Consider the following 24,233-nt stretch of genomic DNA (forward strand, 5'->3'; position numbering starts at 1 on the left):
CGGGAACAGGACGGCACAGGTGCCCACCGGATCAGCCTCACAAAAGCACTGCCGCTGCCAAAAATACCACCTCCTTTTCCCGGAGCCCTGCCAGACCTGCCACCTTCTCCCGTTTCACCTCCTCCCCATCCGGAGGGCCTGTGAATGGAAGGATTTCAGAGCTCGTTATGAAGGTGACGGTGCTTGACGGCAGTGGGATCCAGTTGTTTTTTCCCCCTCTTTTCTTTTCTTTATGGCTTATTATCAAGGTGACGGAGATGGAGTGTGTTTCAGTGCTGTTTTCGTTAACCTGACAGCTCGGCGGAGTGGAGAAGGGGCTGCTCTAGTGTTCGTTCTGACAGAGCTCGAAAGCATTGAGGCTGGAATCATGTATGGCAGGGCTCCCCATAACCGATACAAGCCACTCCCCATAAAACCATGGTGACATATCGCCCACAAATACATCCATTGTAGCCTCCCTAAATAGCTGGTTTAAATGCAGTCCAGGAATTCCCATTATTTTATCAAGTGTTTTTGCCTGGGTTTATTTGTTGGCGTTGTAATAGTGACCCCCCAGTTAGTGGAATTTGGGGGGTGGTAGGGGGGTTGGGTTTGAGATCTTATCTTTCAGTTCACAGGAAAAACCCTGAGAATGGAGCAGCACATTGCTGGACTATGAAGGGAATGTTCACCCCTGGAAGGCTGCCTAGATAAACCACATGGACAAATATTAAGTTGTTGCTTTTCATTGGGTTTTATTTGCTTTAATTTTTATGGCCTTTTTTCATTTTGTTTGCAGTTTGTTTGCCTTATCTGAAAGCTTGGCCTCCTTCGCTGTTGCCGACATGGGGACAGGGAGGGGGGTGTACGACGTCCTGGTTATCACATCTGCACCAGCTCCTTGGCTCTCCGTGGTGTTTGAACACAACCATGGAAACACAGGACAGTGCTGGGAAGTTCCAGCAGCTCCCTCTGTCTTATTGTTTCCAGCCTCTTGCAGTGGTTGAATCGAGCTCAAGTCTCATGAATTCTGTCTGCGTTTGTATTGTGGTTCAGAGGAGAAAGATGTTCCTCTTCCACTGCTGATTTGTGGGGGGGGAAAGTAATTGAAATGTTGTCTTTTGTAAAACAGGAGGCTGTTCTTTATGAAAATCTACTCTGTACCTTTTAATGTGTGGAATGTACTGAATTTCTCGTTTTAAGACTAAAGCTACTTTTTCCTTTGCCTTGAGAGACCCCTGAGTCTCTCTAACCACTGGTCTCCTTACTGTTACTGTTCACACTATGACACAGGACTTGAGGGTCTCTGTATAAACCTTCTGTTTTACTCAGAGGGATATACCTCTGTAGCTTTGCAGAACACCTACTGTACACGCCGAGTTTCAGGTCACTGGTTTCAGGGTCCAAATCCAGCTCAGACGACTGGCAGCTTGGTGAGAAACACTTTGGATGTCTATCCAGATCACCCCACAGTTTGCCAAAATGGGGTGAACATTTTCGTCTTTAAAGGGGGCTCTGGATTGGCTGGCTGAAGGTATTGAAATTGGCGCAAAGGGAACACTGGCACGGGTTTGAACGTTATAACCCATCGCCTACTGTATGCTTAGCACTAAGTACACTTGGCTGTTGCCTCTTTGAAAATGAAGTTTTGTCAGTAATTCAGGGCGTGTGCGCTAGCGAGTGCCTGGTGTGGCAGCCATGGATTTTGCGGAGACATGCTGTAGAGCTGGCAGTGGTTCCTGTGGTCCCGTGCGCAAGCAGATCGGGCACTCTGCCCAGACAGCCTGACTGACTCTTTCTCCTAACCTGGCGAGAGGATGTGAAAACACCAGCGCAAGGACTGCCCCTGCCATTGTGCCACTGTGATGTCATCGTTCAGGCTCCGCCTCTCGTAGGGATTCCCTTTGTTTGTTTCCGAGGCAACGGCTGCTTTGGCAGCCCATTCATAAAACTGTACAACCTGACTAGTGAGTGAGAGCCAGATTTTACCTAGGCGGTGCCCTATGGCAAGGCAGGGAAGAGCAAAAAAAAAAAGATTCGCTCATAGCATTGCTATTTATATTTTAATGAAGTAGTACTGCGCATTAGTTGATTTCTGTTTCATCTGTATTTGTTTTTATGTATCTGTACTTTACACATGATTTTAATTTAACTGATGTTAAACTTAAAGAAACTAATAACTGAATTTGCAGTACAGTGTACTTAGAGACGAAAATTTGCCTCAGGTCAGCTCTTTGGCTGAAATCGTCTACCATCTGTTTTCTTAAGATATCTTGTTCGATTAGGAAGGAAACGGGGAATCAGCAGTGTCGCAATGCTTGGATGGGATGGAGGAATGCAGAACCAATACAAACACACACACACATAAAAAAACCTTGCTGCAGTGAAACTGTACTGCTAAATGGGTTGGGCACGGTGCTGACGCAAGCTGGCGTGCCTGCTAGCTGCCCTGGAAAGTGGCTGATGTGAGTTCGGTGCGAGTGAAGGAGGCAGGCCTGTCTGAGGGAGACCGCCCCAGTCCCAGTGCGCGCCGGTTGTGTGCTGGGAGAATCGCCTGATCCGTGCCAGGCTTTTTGACACATGGCCTGAATTATCCACTGGCGCTGCACCACGCAGCCTGCTCCAGAGAGCCCAGCCCCCAGCAGCCTCCCAGTCCTGCTCTCTCATCTGGGCTTTCCTCTGTCGCTCCTCCGCTGCCCTTCTGCGCTCTGCCTCGGCGCGGGGCTCGAGAGAGAGAGAGCCTCAAAGTGGCGCCCATAGTGGGAAGGCCCTCCGTGAGATAAAGCGAGTCTTGATTTAATTGAGCGGACGGGGTTTTGACTGGACAGCTGCATTGTGTCGCACAGAGACGGCTCCCGTCCCCGACACAGAGCGGTCATTTGCGTTGGGGATGTGCTCCAAAGTCCTTTCGGCTTTTCCTCAAGGGGCCCTCGCGCCGTTTCCCGCGTGCAGACCTCAGGGCAGCGGTTTTAAAACGATATGTCTAAAAATATGTTTTCTGGCTCTTACAGAAAAGAAATCCTAGCAGACATTTAGAGTGACCAAGGGTCATTGCTGTACACGCCTCTTGAGAGCGCCAAGAAGCTTTTGCTGAAGGGGGACTGGATTCATACCAGCTGACACCGTTTGAAGAAGTACAGAAGTCTGGCCCAGCATGGCTCTTCCAGTCAAAGAATAAACACCTTAAACTGGGAAGGTTGTATTATCAATTAAAATGACATGTTTTCAATGGCGTAATGCAATAAGAAGGAGGCAAATAATCGTCTAAAAAATGATAGTAGCATTGGGATCGGTTTCATTTTAAGATGGAAATGAGGCTGAAGTGGAGAGCGCAGACTTGGCTTCTGCAATTGTGTTTTGAGTTTCATTTGTCTCATATTTCCTTCTTAAAGAGGCTCCCAGAGTGTTTCTCTGAGCAGGGAGCACATGTTGTTTCCTGTCTAGGAATCAGCACATGCAACTTTAATTCCACCTTTAAAAAAAAAAGAAGGCCTAATTTGTTTTTCGAGCGCGGTTACATTCTTGGCAGCGGCTCGTAGTGCCTTGGCAGAGTCGAGCAGGATAGGAGCGAGGCGGCGAAGTTCGCTGAGGCTAATGAGCTGCCCCTGACGAAGAGGCTCTGGGCTCATTGTTCAGGCTGGCCCACAGGGGGCCTCTGCTAGCCCCTCGTGCCCACAGAGCCGGGCACCGGGACACACCTCAGACACGCGCAAGTCCTCTGTCCTCCTGTCCATGAGTGTCTCCGTACTTGTCTGTTATCAGGGAATAAGAGAAAAGCCTTCAAGAGTACCAGCCTCTACAGCCAGCCTGCCACTCTGGGGCAGTTCAAGAGCATGCACAGCATAATTGCAACAACGTATTCTGCGTATGGTGGTAATTTAAAAAGTGCAGTGAGTTGTTTTCTTTATTTGCTTGAAATTGTTCTAGCATAACGAGAGGTAGCTATGTGAGAGAGCAACTATCTTGTCCCAAGGTGGTGTGGCCTAGGGCCAAGGTGGCCGTCTGTTAATTAGAAGAACCTGCAGAATGAGGCACAGCTGGTCTGAAGGAGTAATTAGCATTCGGAGGGACCGAGATTCCACGTGAGGGAAAAGAGCTCTTAGGATAGGCTCTGCTTGCACATAGCCACGCCTCTCGGCTAATTAAGAGGATTATAAAACCAGCTGGAACGGCCAGGGTTGCAGTCTGTCTAGGTTCCAGTCTTCAAGAAGGAAGAGCGAGAGCTATTTCTAGAGTCGGATTGGCTGGTTTACAGGCCCGTGGAACTAGGCGAAATAGAGAGGCCCTGTGCCTCACCGTCAGCAGCCAGACAGGTGATCTCAGAATGAGAGAGAATTAGGAATGGCAAACCTGCCTGCTGCTGTGTGAGGGGTGCAGGTGTTTGTCACTGAGTTGTTCCTGACTGAACAGGATCAGCCGGGGAAGTTAGTGATTATTAGTGAATAATTCCTCAACCCTTTGGACCTTCAGGAATCTTTACCAAGAGTGGTATCTAAGAGATCAGAGTGTGGTAAAATAATTGCACAATGTAAATAAAGGCCGGCTTGCTCTGCTGAGGTTCCAGATGGGCAGTACCTGTGGAAGGGTGACCAGAGCGCCCCCTGCTGCACGACTGTGACCAGTGCAGTGCTGCCTGTGTGAATGAGGAGCTGAAAGCATGCCAGAGCCTTGTCTCTCCCTCAGTTTGCCATGGGGCTGAGTTATAACATACACACCTCATTAAACTCCTTTCTAAGGTGTCTTTTTGCACTGTTTTTTTCTTAGTTTAATGAAAAACAAGCTTTTTCCTGTATTCTACTACAGTGACCAGCACAAACCTCTCTTTAGTCAACCCAGCACTTGCACTTTTCCTGTTCCTCTTTAAATTTTTTATTTTACAAAGTATTAGGTAAAAAAGATGAGCTTTTCAGTTTTCTTTTCTTTTCATTTGTTATCCACTCTGTGACTCAAAACAGATTGTAATATTGTAGTAATTCTTTTTCCTAACAAAGGCAACTCAATCCCTTTCCCATCCGTACAGCTCTGGGGCACAGCCATCGTTCCTCAGAGCCTCTAGCAAGTTTACAGAAATGGGGGCAGCAGTGTTTGTGCTGCCCGTCTGCTGTTTCCAATTCAAGTTCACTGCAGGCCCCCATAGTATTTTTATTTGTGAGCGATGTAGTGTTTTATGTAGGCATCAAAGACGGGCAGTGTGTCATCGGGCTGAGACGAGCCAGGAGTAACCCAGGGTGGGCTCTGGACAGAGTGTCTGCGTGTCTGGGAGTGTGTGTGTGAGGCTCTCTGTGCCCTTAGCATGACGGCAGCCTGGATTGTGCATTGTGCCAGTGTACATGCTGGACTACAGTCTCTGGACTAACCCCAGAAGCTCCCAGGATAGCAGTCTGAGATCCTTCCAGAGGGTCCAGCCACTCATTAAGGTGAGCAGTAGTAGTTCAGGTTCTGGACTCATAACAGGAAGATTGTAGGTTCGAAAACTAGGTGAGACACTGCTTTTTTTGCTGCTCCATTAAACGTACCCAGCAAATGTGCAAATGTAAATCTCTTTGGATGACAACAACATATTAATAAGTACTTGAGCTTGTCTGGGTTTCTTTTGGCTTCCTAGCTATGCTCACATTCTGGTTTGCTCTTAATTTCATTTGCAATTGCAGGAAGGGTCAAGAGTCAGAGCAGTCTTACTGTACAAACCTGAACACTTTCAGGATGCCCTGGGACACTGCTTTCCCTAAATTATTTGGCTGTATTTTCCCAACAGTCACTGCGAGGGGTCTGATCTTGTCTCCCTTTGGAGGGGACAGAGAGCTCGACGAGCTAGGTGGTAGTGCCAGTTTGGGATACTGTCTACCTCTGTTCCATGTGAAACGTGCTAGTCAGATCCCTGCCGCACCCATCCGCCGGTTCCTCTCTGGTACAGTTACACCCAGGCTGTAGCTGCTGCCCACTTGCACATGTTTTAAGGGTGTCCTGTGATGGAGGTCTTCTGCGTGTAGGCGACTAGGCCCTTGAGCTCCGTCCCTGTGATGTCTCCTGCAGTTACTGTCCGCCTCGCTGCAGCAGACGCATCTATTCTGCAAGACCGAAACGCCCTCAAATCATTCTCGGTTACACGCATTTGCAATAGCTGTTCTTATGGAAGGAAGGGAGGCTGGATGACATTTTTGCTAGTGCAGAAACTTTTCCATGTTTTTTGGGAGTTTTTTTTTTATCCGGTGCGTTGGCAGGCCCCTCCGCTCCTGTGGAATTCTCCGTAAAAAACACACCTCCGACATCAGCGGTGCTTTTCCGTGCTTTTCCCTCGCTGCGGGATAAGGTTGCAAACTGCAGCACGTGGACAAGCTTTTGGAACGCGACTGGGGGGCAGTGACGGAGGGCAGGCCCAGCTTTTTGTTTCTCTCTGATCGTTTAAGCAGGCGGCACTGCAGTTTTCTCGTTATGTTATGTAGGTGACAGACCAGCCCTCTGCTCCCTATATTATTGCAAACCTTCTGAAACAGCAACAGAGTGGATTTTGTTTGCACGCTTAATTCAGTGTGTGCGCAACCCCTGCTTCGTCTCTGTGATGTGGGTTTGCTCAGACGCTACTGTACTCATGTTAAAGGAAATGAAACCTTGCTCAAGGGATATAAATTAACCATAAATAAGCACAAATAAGCATGTGCTGTCTGGTGTTACAACCTCTGTACGCTGGCGAAGTGGGCTGCCTGTGCATTACAGTGTGCAGGCACAGCCCGGGAACGTGAGAAGAGATGGTTTGCTTGGTTTCTTGCAGCTTATTTATCTGAGGCTCTCACCCAGCCATGTTTTGAAAGATCTCTGGGAATCAGCTTCAGCAGCTAGAACAGTTTGTTCCAGACCCCCGCCACCCTTTATGCAAAGAGGCACCTCCTGTTTGGAGTCCTAAAGGCACCATTGATCCAATTATAGACCTTTGGGTGAGCAGTTGAATAAATTTTGCTCAACAGACCTCAAGTGCAAGCGCTCATAATGATTTGCACAGTACCTCACAGTTCTGTTTTGTTTTCATAACCTTTCTGCTGGGGTTGCCCCTGCGTGACAAGCACTCCAATTCACCAGGCTGCTGAAGGGTTAAGGGCTTGAGCAGTGACTGGGAGCAAACGTCTTCACCTCGCTGAGCTTCTCCTCTTCTTCCCACCTGCAGCCCCCACTGGATACAGCAATGCTGTCTGTCACTTACGTCAACTCATTAAAAAAAAGTCTTTAAGATTGTTTTTGACTGTGCTTTTGGCTCGCTACCCTCACACACTCTCTCTCGCACTTTTTTTTTCCCCCTCTGCCACTCTCCCTTCAGTCCCGAGGGGCATAAGTGGAAAATTACACCTTGGCTTTGAGAACTGGTTTGCCTGGATTGAGTCTAAGCCTTTTTTTACAAATGTGTTACAACACGGCCATGCAAATGTACAAGAACAAAGGCAACACACACACCCCCCACTCACATACACAGACTCCCACACCTGCTCTGAGCAGCAGCAAAGACAGACTCGTCTAGCTGCTGCTTATTAAGATGAAATTAATGAAAGGCTACCCCTGAGGACTGGGACAGTTAGGGCAGCATGTGCTGTACAGTAGTTGGAGCTGAAAGAAAGGTGACAGGGTGGCAGTTTTAGGCGCTGTGTGGAGCCAAAGTTTGGAGAGGGACAGAGGCAGTTTGGGATGAGGGTACAATTGGGGTTTGATCAAAGACGTCGTTGTCACTGGCTGCTCATCACTCACAGACACGGCTGCGAAGAAGGAAGCAGTGTGTTTGTCATCTCTTGGTTTACACTGAAGCGAGTGGGTCTTGTGAGACTAAGTCATGAAGGAGGCAGTGAGGCTGTGCAGTGACATTGAGGGCTGAATCGTAGCTGGGGGGGGGGGGGGGGAAGTCATAGTATTAACAGGAAAGGCAATATGGCTTTGATCTTTAGCTTTGTAGTCATTAACTGTATTATCTCAACGCAGCTATTCTGAGCACACAAAAACGAGCTTAACCTTCCTGTACAGTTTTAATAGTTTAAATGGATGCAAGGGCTTTATTTCTGTAAACCCTGCACGTGTAAGACCTGCTTCCTTGTATTCATTTGTTTTTGATTTTATATGGGGCTGCAGTGGGAAGCGGCCTTCATTTGCTCCCTGGGCTTTCTGGACATCCAGGCCTGAGCCCAGCTGGCTGGGAGAGAGAGGAAGGAAGGAGAGGGCTTGGAGGCAGAATGAAGCCGCTGTTCCTTAGAAAGCAGGGGGATATTTCTGGCTGGTAATCCTCTCCAAGCCTTGACCTGTTGTCTCCTGAAATAAATGTCAAGTGGGGGGGTGTCTCCTGCAAAGACAGGACCCTTTCTGCCTCTGCAGGCATGCTTGATCTCCGCTGGGCTCCGCGCTCCGTGAGTGTTGCCCCAGTATGCCCTGCTTGTGCACAGCTGAGCTTGTATTGATACGGACCAGGGTTAACTGAGCACCCCGCCTTCCGAACCAATCTCATCCAGGTCTTTGGCTGCTCTTCCAGCCCTTTATTTATCCGGTGCAATTCAGTTCTTTCTTGTCAAGTCATCAGCCCAGCTCCACCAAATAAATCCTACCGGTGCAGTGGGCTGGAACCTGTTGTTTTCCTGCTGCCCAACCCAACTTCGTTCTCAGAGCGGCACACCCTGTCGGGTCATGGGTTCGGCGTGCTGTCTCGGGCATACCTCCGAGCCCCCAGTCCACGCAGCCCCAGTGGGTACCCGGCTCTCCCGGCGCCGGCCTGCAGGGTCATCCCAGTAACAGCCCTGTTTTCCATCAAAATGTGTGTAAATCCACAGGATGACGCTGGCAGTACAAATCTGATAGGTTAGAAATGGTTCCCCGTTAATGTTTGTCCTTTTTTAAAAAAACAAAACAAATGTATAGTGAGGGAGTGGCCCAGGCAGCACTGTGCAAGAGGTCAGGGGTGTGTGCGCGTGTGGACGGCCAGCGCTTGGCTTCGGCCCCAGGTCAGACACACCCTCACCTCAGATGCTTCAGTTAAGCTCAGCAGAGCTCACCGTATAAAGCAGGGCTTTTTTAGGAAACCAAAAACTGTTTTTGGCTCAAGCTTGGGGCTTCACTGTCCAGGTCTGCAAGGCATTTGAGGCCGTATTGGCAACATAGGGCTGTAGCACCAGATCTTATTACAGCGCACTCTTAATCCCTACTAACATTGTAACCAAAATCATTATTCAATAAAAACAAGATGTGGATTGATAGCATGTGTTGTTCCAGTGGTCAGGCTATTGCAGATACTGCTGGGGTGGGTTTTTTTACACTTAAACTTCACGTCTCAAGTTTGATGTTGCACTAAATTGCTTATTATAAAAGGGCCACATGATAATGTTGACTGTTTCACAAAGGAAGTTGACATATTTGTAGTGGCAATTAGACTTGATGGTCACAGGCTCTGTCCACAACTAACTTTAATTTTGTGTTTCCACAGGTTTTTTCTTTGTCCCCTCCCACCTCCCACCGTCTCGTGAGAATTGCTGAGCTCCGTTGGGTCAGGGGTGGAGCATCTGCAAATCTGATGTCACCGGGCAGCGTCACCATGGAGACCGTGCCCACAGTGACCTTGTGACGGCTGCGGATTGGCTAACCAAGACCTGCGAATGCAAAGTGCGCATCAGAGGGTGGGGCCTGCCTCAGTCTCGCGTGATTGGCTGCTGGATGGAATTGAGGTGAATGGAACACATGCCCAAAGAGAAAGACCCTAACCTATCAGAGGGAGAAGAGAAACGGTGAGTGGCCAGTCAGCTTTCGTTCTCTTCAACACTCTGTCCATGTGTTTGATGTTCGATTTCTGTTTTTTTTAAACGTGTTAAAGGCTGTGCTTTGGTGGTGAGGGCATCTGGACAAGGAGAGGAGTCACTTACATCCTATATTTGTGTTTCTTGAAAAGTTGGGGTGTAAATTGAACATTTTACATACTGTACCTTGACTTAGTGGAATGAAATTCATCAGTGCTCTGATGCAACGCACTTCTGTTGCCTGGCTAAACTCATTACTCAAGTGGTCACTTAAGAACATTTTCTCTCGTTCTGCTCAGTTTTGATTTTCCTTGCTGACGTACGTACAAAGAATGTTTAGGCACGCTGAAGGTTGGAAACCAGACTGCCTCAGGCATATCAAAGATTATGGTGTGTGCTGTCTCCAGTAGCAACCCCTGAAAGAAAAAAGGAAAAAACAGTATTGTAGCTGCCCAAATAGCTGAATGATCCACACAGGTCACTGAGAGTTTGTGGTGTGCTTTCCTTGCACGGATGAGAAGGGGATGTTAATGCTGCCATCTAAAAATTTGGGTCCTTACCTTAAAAAAAAAAATCCAGCCACACTCTTGGGGGAGGGGGTGGTACCTTGCAATACTTCTTGGTATTGCTAGTGTATCCTCACACTGCCAATCCACAGCTCACTCCCTCAGTTAGCTCAGAAACGAATTACGTTTTATGGGAAGTATTTGAAATGGCCCCAATAAAGCGAGCCTCCTGGGATCTTTTTAAAACCTGCGAATCTCTGAGCTTTACACGCACAGCAGAGGAAGGACTGAGAAAGAAACCACTCCCCCCCCCCCCCCAATTAATAGAAACATTGCAATTCCATGCTCTGCTTTGCTACCGTGACCCACACATAAGCCAGGAGGGGAAAAAAAGACCATACTGGCAGAACTGTTCCAGCAGCATTTCTATTGCTGTGCACCGGGCAGATCCCTGGCCCGGCTTTCCCTAACTCGTGTAGGGAGCAAAGCTACCAAGGGTTAACTCCTCATGGGTCCTCCTGAATCTTCAAGCCAGGCTTTACCTTGTAGAGCCTGTGTGCCTCATTCCTCACCAGCGTTCGCCTGGCGTCTCTCCATCCAACCCCACGTGGAGAGACCGAGTACACCAGAGGGCCGGCCTCCTCCCACTGAGAGGCCTCATCACTGCTGGGAGAGATGCCCTGGGAAACCTCCTAGCAGGGCCTCTAGACAAGAAGCTCTCACCTCTGAGAGCATCAGGGATGGGTGGGCTCTCTCCTGGGGGTGGATTTATCTTCACTAACATATCTGAGCTGGTGACACTTAAAGCGCAACGTGCAGTTGTGCTTGTAATATTGCATCTTCTCACAAAAAAAAATGTATTTGTAATAATTTCGTATTTCGGTTTCCTTCTGTGTCTAAATTGGGGGGAACCTAGACCACTGAGTGTAGCGTTCTGCAGCCTGCGATAGCATCTATCACTTTCAGAAATCCCTCGGCCGCAATCAATCAAGACGAAACTGTAAAGAATATGTAGTTACATGGCCGTTGAGTGATCAAGACAGAAGCTGAAGCATGTGTAGTTTTCCCTACTGCGGTTAATTGTCATTTCTCCATGGTGTGGATAAGGAGCACAGCTGTGCTTGGAAAGAGGGGTTTCCCTCAGGGACGTACCCTGAGAATTTCTGCAGTTTGCTGTTCCTTCCGATCTCCCTAACAGATTAATCCGTGACAAAGGAAGTCAAGCTAGGGAAAGGCAGGCTTGATTAAATCGCGGCAACAGACACCTGTCGGTAGATTAGCGCAGCCTGTGGGCGGTGATTGGAACAGGATCTATAAATAGTCCCTGCCGCTATTTCTAATTAAAGAAGAAGAGCTGGCATTAACAAAATCAGATCAGACTTGCAAATTTATCTAGCCAGCATGAACTTGTTATCCCCACTTGTCTGTAGTAACTTTTCAATTGCCAGTTGAAGTGTGGCTTCCTTATCTCATTCCATTTTTGCACATGGCATTTGCATGGCTTTGCCTGGCATCAAAACCAGGAAGAAGTTAAATTGCTGCTCTGATTGGATGCTTCAATATTTGCACGCAAAAATCTCTTCATAAATCAGGGCCATAGCCTCTCAGGGATTCTCGGAGTCTGCCGTGTGCAAGTGGTCATAGCGAGGGAATAAGCTCCGTGGGAGGTGATCACATAATATGCTTTGCTTTGATGTCCCGGCCAGATGATAGTGTGTTAGGTCCTGTGTTTTTAGTTTTAAAAAAAAGGAAACGCGCAGCAGCTCTGTTGTTGATGTTGTTGGTATTGTTTTATTCAGCCGGGCAGGATTATTGATTCTCGCTGCAGCTGCAACAGAAGAGCAGTGTGAAAACAGCTTGATGACAGCTGTTTGTATCGCACCTTTGATCGCCGCTCTGCAGGCTGCAGCACAGCGCTTCCCAGTCCTGGTGAATTGGGGGGGGGGGGATGTCTGGCCTCATGGAGAAATGTGATGGAGATCCAGGTCCTGATGAGGAGGCTGACAGACAGCTGGGTCAGAGGGAGGAAGTGTGGGTCGGCAGGGAGCTGGAGGGGCTAGTGAAAGAGCTGGCCAGCAAACTGACAGGCTGCAGAGAGAGAGAGGGTGCGGGAAGGGAGAAAGGCGAGCAGAGGAGCGCACTGGCTGCAGGGGGGATTAAAGAGCTGAGAGTGTAGGATTAGGCGGTGGAGGGGGGAAGCCTGGGTGACAGCAGGACAGCAGAGGACAGCCCAGGACACGCCGCCATCTCGGTGTCGGCAGGGCGCGCCATCCCTCCTCTGCGCGCCTCTGTCCTGCGCCGGTGGCGGCAATGCGGCGGCTGCTCCTGCCGCCGCCCCCTCCGTGTCGCCGCATGTCTGTCTGCGTGCGCCCGCTCGCTCACGGGCAGGCTGCGATGCCCCTCACCCTGCCCGTCTCCCTGGCCCGTGCTGCCCCTCCCCAGGTTTCTTGTGTCCTGGCACAGCAGGGGCTGTGAATCGCCAGCTCTTCCCTAGTGGGGAGTAGATCTTACTTTGCTGCAGACTAGGCTCGGTGGGGGAGACGCGAGGGAGAGCCAGTGTGTCTCGTGCTTCGGCTCTCCCTTCACTACGCAGTCCCTCAGTGCGACTCTGCCCCCTGGCCACGGAGCCTGCCCAGGGCTACAGCGCCCCACAGGGGTGCAGGGGCGCAGTTAGGCCACGGCTCTCTCCCTCTTTTGTAATACACCCGTACCTCTTTCTTCAAATGCAGTTTGTTCCCAGAAGCCCTTTCGTATTGCAACAAAAAAGTCAGAAAGAGAAAAAACAATTTCCATTATTTCTTATTGGGGAAAAATTGAAATAAGTCCTGACTCCAGAAATGTCGCCCCTACTTTTACTTCTTTCACCAAAACCACACCGCTTACCTAGTTAGACATTAATCATACCTGAGGACAGTACTGTCCTGTACAGTAACCACTTCATTTGCTTTTTGTGCAATTACACACACCCTCAGATTTCATTATCTTAACACCTTTAAGGTCCGCGATAAAGCTCAAACCACTATTTTGAAAAGTGAGCTGCATCTGTCATGTCTGTCTAGGCTCTGTGCTAGCTCTCACCCATGTTAGTGGACTCGGATGCGTACTCTCACTGTGAGGCGGGTTACGTAATGCCTTCCACTTCACATTTGGCAGAGATTGTGACATTTTTCTTCGCGTTGATTCTCTGTAGTTTTAAAGATGGCTTTCTTTATTTGAAATATGGGTAACTTTTTCTGCATACAGTAGTATCGATTTTTCATAAAGAGAACATTCATGAAAAGAGGAACAGGTGCATTCTTCTTTTTCATTCCACTTTTCTCCTTCTGAGGGTCCTGAGTTTAAAAGCTGGGATACGGGATGCTAAATGTGGGACCCAGCAGCACTGGAGAAGGGTTAATGCAAACACAAAGGGTTTCAGTATAGATGTCTGCAGGGGGTACTTGATAATATTCTGGTACCAATATTCTGGTACTTGATAATATTCTGTCCCACTGCAACAAGCCTGTCAACAATTCACCTGTGATCAGTAATGGGCCACTCTGAATGACACCTCTTCAAACAGAAGAAGACAATCTATTTAGATGCAATAGGCTGATCAGGTGTAAATGTAGCCTCTTTTTGTGAATGAACTAGTTTTGCTACAGTCTCCAAAGAGGTTCCAGCTTTCCTGTTCATCCCTGTGCTCAGTAATATGATTCTTTGCTTCAGCAGATCCCTGCAGGGCTGAGGAACAGGCTGCAGAATCGGTAAAGCATGTGACCCATGATGTCATGTTTACGCTGGGTGCCAAAATACATTTGGACAGCGCTTACACTGGCTGAAATGAGGTTAGAAGTGTCTGAAACATTAAAAAGCACCGGACAAAAGCTGCAGTTAATCACTGTTAAAATAGCAATTGTTAAAACAGGGGCCTTTTGGGGCAGGACATTAGTGCACAGAAGAAAGAAAAACAAACAGTTGTTTCAAAGATCAAACCCTTGGAAAAATGTTTGTTAAATTGTACTGCTTTTTTTCTGTTTTAAAATCCTACTGGAACTGTATATTCATAGACTGTGAAGGCTTTGGCAGTGCAAGGAGAAACAGAAGGCAGGAGGGGGGGACTCAGACGCTGTACTGTAGGAGAACTTTATGCTGTATGGTTGCACACTGAATGTTAAACCATTGGATGCTTTTACTAACAATTCAAAATCTATTTAGATACAGCGTGTGTGTACTTATGTAAATATTCTAAGCCAGATAAACCAGATATAATCCTGCCAAGTGCTCTGCACTGGGCGAATTAGAATGGCCGAATGCCATCCTGGGCTCCAGACAATGCCTGCATTAATAGGCCGACGAGTGAGGGGAGATGTGACATCACCATGACACACTTCAAAGCAGAGTACAGCCACAGGGGCCGCAGGGGGAAGCTTTCTGCTTCACTGTAGGAAGCGAAAGGGAGAGGGAGGGGGGGAGACAGGGGAGTCCCTCTCCTCCGAGCCCGGCGCCTCGTTTCAGGCCAGAATGGGAAACGACGCAGCTGCGCCATCTTGGCTGGTCGTGGGCAGTGCCCCTCGTTGAGTGGCAGCACGCGTTTAGGTCAGGACCAAGCTCAGGATTTCTCTGCATGTGTGTGTGCGCCCCAGGCAAGTGACCCACTCAGGAATCTGTTGCTTTCCTCTTGGAAAATTCCTTCATCCTTTTTCGTTGTATACTCCGGTTGAAACGGCCAAGTTGGCATCTTTAAATTTCGGCTGACCCCCACAGTTCAGCTGCTGACATGCTGCAAGGTCCACAGCCATGTGATTGTTTAGCGCCGATTGGAAGATGTGTGTGTCCCGCACTGATGTTGTCACCGGTCTGCCAGTGCCTAGGGAGGTGCAGAGATCCCCATTTGGGCTGGAGCCGAGCTCTGATCTGGTGATCCCAGCCCCACTCTTGGTAACTGTGAGGCAGCCGCACACCGCAGCCTGGGCAGTCCGGATGACCACAGGTGACCTGAGGTTTTTCCAGTGTCTGTACACTGCCGAGCTTTAGATGTATCTTGACCGATATAAGGCAAACTAGCAAGTGCATGCTTTAATAGGTACAGTAGAGGTCTCGACATCTCTGAATTTAACATTCGCCAATTCGCTTATTCGTGATCGGTCTGGCCGACAGGGCCCTAAAAGGCAGAAGAGCAGAGCGAGATGAAACTGAGCTGAGGTTGTTAACCTTAACTTTGAAATTAGCTGTGCAGCGGTCTAGGATTGTTAGACGAATCTAGCAAGTAAGTGAGCCTCTACCTGCTGCCTGCCCAAGCACCCACTACCCAGCATCCCCATCTCAGCGTGGGCTTGTTTTAATACGGTACAGAAATCTCCAGGTTCTGTGTCAGCAGTGTGGGGAAAGACAGGCTGGAGATGACTTTACAGGCTGTCTGACAGTTTTATTGCCTGTTTCATTTCAGTGGGGTGTGATAATCCTGGAGGCAGAGAGAGACAGTGCAGGTTAGACGCAGAGGAGGGATTTGTGTTTATTTTAGCTGATCACTATAAGTTTGTTATTACTGTTTTCTGTAGTTGATCCATGTTATTTAAACTAACTACAAGCCAATAAAACTTTAATTTTCATATAAGGGATGGTGACATGTCTATTAACTATGCATACTATATACTGTAGTATATTGTATGATGGTATGGGGTGGGCTTGGTTATATATGAATTCATCTATTTACAATGGTTCTCTGCACTGAAACCTTAAAGATATAGAGACCCTACTGTATTTACTCTGATGGGAATATTATATTCTGATTATACTGACAAGCACGTTTAGAGGCATTCCACTAAAATGCTAAATACACACATACGGTATGCAGATGCACACTCAGTCCAGAGCTCTCTCTGTGCATGCGCGCACACACTATCGTTCAGATGTTTCTGTTTCTGCCACTCATGTCAGAATGGAAAAGACTTGTGAGGATCCGTCTTCTGGGTGAAATATTAATTTCATATCTAAATCATTCTCAGGTTTGGCCAAGGGGGGGAAGAGCAGAAGAAACTCTTTAGTTCTTGCAGAGTCCTGTCATATTCGACTGAGCATTCTGGTCATGTCCCTACTTGACTGTGACCGAATTTCCCCAAGCAGTGAGGCACAACTGGCAGTGTGCCACAGGGGTGGGGTATATATCAATAATGCAAAAAAATGTATTCAAAAAAGGAAAGTTTTGACATGTAGATAATAAGTGCCAGGCACAAAACCATGCAAGAAATGGAGCAGACACAAACCCATCCTCTTGTTGATGATGGTCTTTGAGTTCACCTGTATGCAGTGGGTCATACAGCAGGGAGGTCGTGGGCGTACTGTATCCTGTCACCCTGGGCGTGCTCCAGGTACTTTCCCTTGCCGAATATTTTCTTGGCTCCTAACGGGATGCATCCTCAAGGCTGGGGCCTGCTAGGAGAATTAACCCCATGGCAGGCTAAATCAAAATCCGCAGCCCCTGAACTGGGGAATATCTGATGGCACCAGTGGAACCAGTCTGCACGGCGGCGGTGACTGCCCGCCTGCCCCCTGGGTGCCACAGGGAAGGAGGTGGCAGTGCAGGGGTGGGTTCACGCTGCCTGCATGAGGCAGTAGGGCTGGGCAAACAATACAGTGGTTAGTTTACCTTGGTATCTCCTGCTGCTTGTCTGAAAGACTGTATTAGTGACCTTTTGGCCCTGCTTATCTGACTGTGTTCACCAATAAAATGTTTATTGGTGTTCAGTGGCAGATCAAGCACTTTGTAAATGAATCAGTATAGATCACACTACAGACAGTAATTGGCAGTCCTGTCCTCATGAGGAATCCTGCTGTTTTTTGTTTTGTCTCTTGCGTGTCTTGATGTGGTGCGCCATGGGTGAAGTTGCGCAGGCAGTACCGCAGTGTTATCAGCCTGATGGTGTCCCAGGGCAGTCGGGAAGTGCAGGGCATTGGTGTAGAAACAGCAGAGATCCTCCTCCCCCTCCCTCCCTCCCCGGACTCCTTGCTCTCTCTCCCTCTCCACCCAGCTGCACTGTGTGTATCGGTTACAGGATTACGGACTACCTCTTTCTCCCTCCTTCCCCGCCAGGTGGCTCGATGGTTCGAAGAGGAAGAGAAAGAACAGCCAATGTTCGGTGAAGAGCATGTCTGGTAAGGCTCCACATGTGGGTTGCATGTGCCATTCTTATCAGACGGAACACGCCTCCCAAGACCAATACAAAAAGCATTGTGATATTCTGGGATTAGAATCGGGCGGTCTTGGATGACAATAAAAGAAAGTCAAGTTTTCTAAGAAAGAGTACTTCTAAGAAGTATTAAAACATCTGCGTTTGTCATCTTTGTAAAACCTGAATCAGCCAGATGTTGCACTGTTTGTGTTGCCAAGCCTGGATGGAGCCGTGTTGCTGAATGAAACTGTCTTCTTTCATTTACTAAAGGAAATGTAATTGATACTAGAGACAGGTGCATGGTATTCTGTTAATGCCAGGTTCTCTGTAGCCTGTCCCTGGAAATTGGTGACTCCCTGTACCCCTCATTCTGCAGGAATCTAATATCAGTTTCCCACTGCTGTGGGCTTTAAATCAAGTTTACACATGCTATACATAGGACAATCTGTAGTTAAAATGAAATGAGAATTGCAGACACTTAATGTTTTTCCACAAAGTTTAGATGCCTGACTAGGAAGTCCTTATTAGAGGTAATACTTTTTTTCTAAAGCTGATTTTTTGCACTGCTGACTTCAAGTTTTCAGAGGTCATTATTTCAGAATAGGCACATGTAGGTGGCTGCAGCACCTTGTTCCTTGTGTCCAGGGCTCAGTGCAGTTTGGTGGAGACTGGTACTTATCTTCCCTGCTAATAAATGAGCTGCTCCAACATTGGGCTACAGCCCTAGGACAGATCAGTGCATGTTCAATAGCATCAACAGAGGGGCAAATACACTGACCTTGGCTGTCCCCAGCACCGTGAGATATGCAGGTGTACTAATTAAAGCAGCCTTTTAGCAAACAACTGTTTGTCATGCAGTAGATTTGAGCTTGTTTGTGTCTCAGACGAGTGTTGTCTGCATTTATCTGGTCTTACATTTATATGTCCCTGGGTGCTTGCATGGGTGTGTGCATGTGGCTGTAGTTTGTCCTTGTGCACTGGTCTCTCTCTGCACATCTCTGTGTGCTTCCTGTGTGTCCGTAGTTGTCACCTCCAGGCAACTCACACTTAGCAAAAAAGGCTATGGGAGTCTGGCACTGATGCACTGCAATCACAGTTTTTACTGGGTGCGAGCCGTTAGAATATTTACCCACACGCTCCACTGGAACCCCTTGTACATGAACCTGCCTTACAGGAGGAGAAGTGAAGCCAAAGACTCCGGTGCCAGGCCAGGACAGCCCAGCCAAATGATTCCATGCCCTGTCATCTCCTCAAGCACATTAACCACACCAGGCACTGTTCAGAAGGCCGCCACTCTCCTAATGGCAGCTCTGCTCCCAGCTCTGACAGCAGAGAAGGCTTGACTAGACTATCACTAGACTAGACCTGTTCCACAGTGGCTGTGCCTGGGCTGCGCCGTGAACTAAAGGATTGTCGAATTGCGGTTCCCCATTTCACACAAATTAGATGGAATTGCATTCCTGAAATGATTATAACATTCCCAGTAATATTACGTTTCACACAAAAAGCATAGACGCGTTAAGTTGCGGTCACACTCCAAACCTACCAGAGTTTAATTGCATCCCTATTTTAAATAAAAATAACTTTTTTAAAAGAGTTATTTTGGAGTTGAAGCACAACAGTTTAATTTTGAAAGCCTTATTTAAGTAACACGTGGTGTATATTTGCATTCTTACAATTACCTGTTTCATGTAAAAGTGGGAGTGGGCTTCATTCCCATGGCTAACCACAGCAGTTTGAGTTTTGAAGACCTAACATAAGGGTTCTTTATATTTGCATTTCGAGATCAAGTTCAACGGTTAAATTCTTGCCCTTGGGGTATTAATTAGGCTGGTTAATTGTACCATCCAGTGCAGTTACATGCTATTTGTGAAGTGCTGAGCATGTGAGATGTTCTTGTCTTTCGTCCCCACAGTTTGTGTGCAGGGTGGCGTCTGTGTGTTGCACAGCGTGGGTGCAACGTGGCGCCTGTCACAGGGCTCAGTCGTGCACGGTGTAGCGTCCGTCACAGTGTCGTTATGTGGGCAGCGCTGGTCCTGCAGCAGCTCTTCTGCAGGCCGAGCATCCACTGCCCTGATGACACTGGCCCCCCTGGCTGGCTGGTGCTGCCTCCCTAGCGCTGAGCCTCTCTGTTCCAGGGTACATCCCCAGCTACCTGGAGAAGGATGAGCCCTGTGTGGTGTGTGGAGACAAGGCAACTGGATACCACTATCGCTGCATCACCTGCGAGGGCTGCAAGGTAAGGTATCAGCACAAGCGGAGCCCATACAGACCCCAATGCACGTCCTGTATTCTGCACATTGGCCGACGGGGGGCGCGTGTGCCGACCCACCCTCCGTTCGTCTTTTCTCTTTCCCAAACCCGATGCCCTCGTTCCCTCAGGGTTTCTTCCGCCGCACGATCCAGAAGAACCTGCATCCCTCCTACTCCTGCAAGTACGATGGCTGCTGCGTCATCGACAAGATCACCCGCAACCAGTGCCAGCTGTGCCGCTTCAAGAAGTGCATCGCCGTGGGCATGGCCATGGATTGTGAGTGCGCCCCCCCGTGGGCACGGGCTCAGGCCCCCTGCGCCCCCCTGTGGGCATGGCCATGGATTGTGAGTGCGCCCCCCCGTGGGCACGGGCTCAGGCCCCCTGCGCCCCCCTGTGGGCACGGGCTCAGGCCCCGTGCGCTCACGCCTCTCCCAGCCGCTGAGCCTGGGCTGCCGTCCCCAGACTTGATCCTTGAACTCCTACAGCGAAGGAAGGGAAATGAGTGACAACAAGGATGCTTGTCTGAACTTGAAGTCGTTGCCCCAAGTTCATTAACCCAACACCCCACACCCCCCCCCCCGTCAAGTTGATCAGTTTTGCAACAGCAAAAATAATTTTTGTCATCCTGTTCATTGCAATAGGGGTTCGCTCAGCAGTGTGCTTTGTGAGGTTAGGGGTTATGATATTTAAATCCTGCTAACATCTTGTCACTTCCAAAATAATGAAATAGAACAGCATGTTGAAGCGATGGAAGGCATGACGCAGACATGCACACAAATGTAACCTTACTGTAGACAAGCGTGCGTGTTTTGTTGACTGTAAACCCTTGCACAGTGGTGGTAGATTGAGCAGAACCTCTTGTCCTTTTGCACTCAGCATTCACTCAGACCTCCCTGACCTGCTCGTCAGCTTTCTCTCCGTCTTCCTTTTTTGCCCTTTCCCTGTCCCTGCGTCCAGTGGTGCTGGACGAGTCCAAGCGTGTGGCGAAGCGGCGGCTCATCGAGGAGAACCGCGAGCGCAGGAAGAAGGAGGAGATGGTCCGCACCTTGCAGAACCGGCCCGAGCCCACCAGCTCCGAGTGGGAGCTGATCCGCATGGTGACGGAGGCTCACCGCCATACCAATGCACAGGGCTCCCACTGGAAACAGAAGCGGAAGTTCCTGGTGAGATAACATAGAGCTCATCCTCATTACCCAGGCCTCCCAGTGCAGGTGGAGACACCTGGTCCTCATTTCTCTATTTAAATTATGCATGTGTGCTTTGCTAGACTTAAGAGGCATGTGTGAGATCCTGGACAGCCTGTCCATCTGCCTCTACTTAAGACCTGTCTTTGGTCAAGGCTGCCTGCACTCCCCAAAAGGTATTCATGGGGGGACAGGAATAGCAGCATCTTCCTGAGTCACACATCACCATGGTAACTTGGTATGAATGGGAGAGGTCAAGACAGGTGTTGCCAGGCAACAGCAGAATTGTCAGAGCAGTTTTCATTCATGAACTAAAATCCAGTCAAGATGCCTATAGCATCATTAGAAGCGATCATGGTATTCAGACAACATACACATTCTGCATTCATGCATTCAGTTGGGCACAAGACTTACAGATTCTCCTGGGGATAGATACAGGATACAGCTGTCAACAGCCAACTGTAAAAGAGTGCCCTACCAGTGTGCCTTGGTGTATCTGTTGGGCTGATTGTTTTAAAGACTATGTGGGCTTAGTGAAAGGGGATGGGCAAATGACCTTGCTTTTTTTAGTCCCTGTGTTAAAATAAAAGTTCAATTCATTGTCTCTCCCATAATGTGTCAACTTCCAATGTCCTGCATTATGTGCTGTGCAGTCCCAGGTTTCTAAGTTTTGTTTCTACATTTGGATTGTAGCAGGTGGCGTTATGTTCTGGCACATCGTATAGTATGAGTGTGTCCAAAACCAACGATTATGTAAGGGGCCTTTCTCATTATACTTGTGTATGGTGTTGCCAGGTCAGCCTCCCATCAGAAGCTCTTTATCTTGTCTGATTGTCCCAGTGCGTTTTGTAGGTCCAAGTTGGACGTCTTACTCCCTTCCAAAGTGGTAGAACATCAGGCCAGAGCTGCACAGCTGTCTGTCTGCACAGCATCTTGTGCCGGAGTTCACAGCTTAACCCCCCTCCCAGTAGGAGCCTAACTAGTGGACTAGAGCTGTTAAGAACTGCTAGAGAAAGCTAATGTGCAGCATGAAGTGCATTCAGTCTTAAACAGGAGCATTCCTGGTATGCTGTTTGACTCCATTCTCATTGTGTTATCTGGGTAAGAGACTATACTCTAACGCTGAACCACTGTGGCAGTATGTAGGACACCATTGAACAGGAAGCCAGAGAGAACAGATGTTTCTTAATTTGAATTGCAAGAGGGGAGGGCAGGGGGAACTCTCTACCAATGTCTGGATCTGATTTGCACAGGGGGGATGAGATCAAATAGAACCGTATCAGGGAACAAGGGCACCAAGATGATGGTTTTTGCTGGTTTTTAAATAAAACTGTATAAAAAAGCCTGAAAAGACATTCTGTTTGTTTGTGCTTGATGTTTCATTAGTAAATTGATTTGTCTTTGGAGTGAAAATATAAAATTGAAATGACCACCCAGCAACAGGTTACTAACATATGATCGCGCATGCTGGCAGAAAGCTATTTTGAACATCGAAACACCGTGGCCACTGTTTGCAGCAAAGGGTTAACCCTCTTGAGTCTGGTTTGTTCTCGGCACCTCCAACCGGACCGCCTCTGCTGTCTGTTTCTGTCTCTCTGCTTGACTTCGGTCACTCTGTCGCTCTGCCCTCCCACTCTGCTCTGGCTCACCAGGGGGTTTCAGGCCCTGTTCACACCTGCTTCGTCTCCTGCTTCACTCTTTGCCCGTGCCTGGTCTGCTGGCGAAGCCCGCGCTCTCTGCAGGTGTCTCCCGACACTGTCCTGGGACCCCTTGCTGCTTCACTTGTTTTTGTGTGGCACTCCTGTTACTTTTATGGTACTAGCATTACTGTCCTTGCCTTCATTATAATGTTGTTGCACTCGTTCTTACTTGCAATCAAAAGTGTTGTCTCCTTTTACAATCTGCACTTAATGTAAAATTTCATTTGGCAAAGGAAGTTAATAATAACTAAAGGATTGTGTCATTTTAGCAGGTGGATCCTCATGAGAGTTTCAGACTGCAGTCTGTTGCAGCACTCCCTACTGGCCACTGCCACTGGTCCTCCATTCTCTAATCCTAGTCCGTTTTCCCTCCTTCCTACTCTCTTCCTCCTCCTGTCCCTCCCTTCTTTCCTGCCTCCCTCTCCAGCCAGAGGATATTGGGCAGTCCCCAGTGGCGCCCACATCTGACGGGGACAAAGTGGATCTGGAGGCTTTCAGCGAGTTCACCAAGATCATCACCCCGGCCATCACCCGCGTCGTCGACTTTGCCAAAAAACTGCCCATGTTCTCTGAGGTGTGGGCTTTGTACCCGTCTCTGTGACCCTGTCTTTATTGCATGCCTGTCTCTGTTGCAGCATGCCCCAGCATACCTGGGGAGTGTGTGTGCGTACAGCGTACTTGTTAAATTAGTGTTGCTGTGACTGTGTGAAGTGTTATCTGCTGTATTCTGTAGTGTGCCAGTAAGCATTTGGTTGAATGCCTGTCTGCTTGGGTATGTGTTGTACGTTATTGCATGCCAGTAGCCATGTGCCCGTCTGACTCGCTGGATTAAAACAACCATCCTCCTCGTTCTCCGTCTGTCTGTCCAGCTGCCTTGTGAAGACCAGATTATCCTGCTGAAGGGCTGCTGCATGGAGATCATGTCCCTGCGGGCAGCGGTGCGCTACGACCCCGAGAGCGAGACGCTGACCCTCAGCGGGGAGATGGCAGTCAAGCGGGAGCAGCTCAAGAACGGAGGCCTGGGCGTGGTGTCCGACGCCATCTTCGATCTGGGCAAGAGCCTGGCACAGTTCAACCTGGACGACACCGAGGTGGCGCTACTGCAGGCCGTGCTGCTTATGAGCTCGGGTGAGAGCCGGCTGGCGGTAGAAACCGAGTCCCCGTCTTATTACCGACGGCACCTTGTCCCTCTGGAAGACTGGGCACCTCATGCCTTCAGAGACAGAAATGCTAATGAAGTGGTCATTTCTGATTGAAGGGGGAACTGCAGTCCCAATTTGTCAGGCAGGTTATTAAATCTCGGTAACAAAATAAATTTGTTGACGTTCTAGAAAAAAATTAAAGCACAAAAGTGTGAATTTTGTGAAAGTACCGTAAGTCGCCATGTTGATGCAAACTCCCATTCGAGTTCCCACGAGTTGCCGTGTGATGCGGCCCTTCCTGCTCACTAGTCTCCGTAATGACTAATGTAGTGCGATGTACGAGTGATTAAGTACAGGCTGTGAGGCAGATATTTCAAAAACATTACCATGTTCCAACATGATCTGCGTGTACGTATGTAGTATTTGTCGGCAAAACCATCTTGAAATTGAAAGGAATATTTGTATTAAATTAAAAGAGAAGTATTCACAAGCCTGCTTGTTTACAAAGTTGTAGGGCCGCACATGTCTCTGGAGGTTTTGTTACCTCGTTCTGAATCACAAAACA

General features: G+C 48.6%; 1 protein-coding gene across 2 annotated transcripts in view; it reads left to right on the top strand.

The window, feature by feature from the left end:
• The window catches only part of LOC148814745 (thyroid hormone receptor alpha-B), a 101,080-nt gene that overhangs the window by 62,397 nt on the left and 14,450 nt on the right, over nt 1–24,233 (top strand). Inside the window, exons 3-9 of one of the 2 annotated variants that reach the window (XM_088906511.1) lie at nt 9,425–9,722; nt 17,310–17,371; nt 19,527–19,627; nt 19,771–19,918; nt 20,600–20,805; nt 22,954–23,100; nt 23,396–23,654. In XM_088906511.1, coding sequence (XP_088762637.1) covers nt 9,667–9,722; nt 17,310–17,371; nt 19,527–19,627; nt 19,771–19,918; nt 20,600–20,805; nt 22,954–23,100; nt 23,396–23,654 — 979 coding nt within the window. In that variant the 5' untranslated portion in view covers nt 9,425–9,666. Of the gene's footprint in view, nt 1–9,424; nt 9,723–17,309; nt 17,372–17,679; nt 17,684–19,526; nt 19,628–19,770; nt 19,919–20,599; nt 20,806–22,953; nt 23,101–23,395; nt 23,655–24,233 lie in introns of those variants that run through there. The other variant, XM_088906512.1, reaches the window with a different exon arrangement.

This window comes from Atractosteus spatula, chromosome 26 (assembly GCF_055471065.1).
Source record: "Atractosteus spatula isolate fAtrSpa1 chromosome 26, fAtrSpa1.hap1, whole genome shotgun sequence".
Taxonomy (NCBI): Eukaryota; Metazoa; Chordata; class Actinopteri; order Semionotiformes; family Lepisosteidae; genus Atractosteus; species Atractosteus spatula.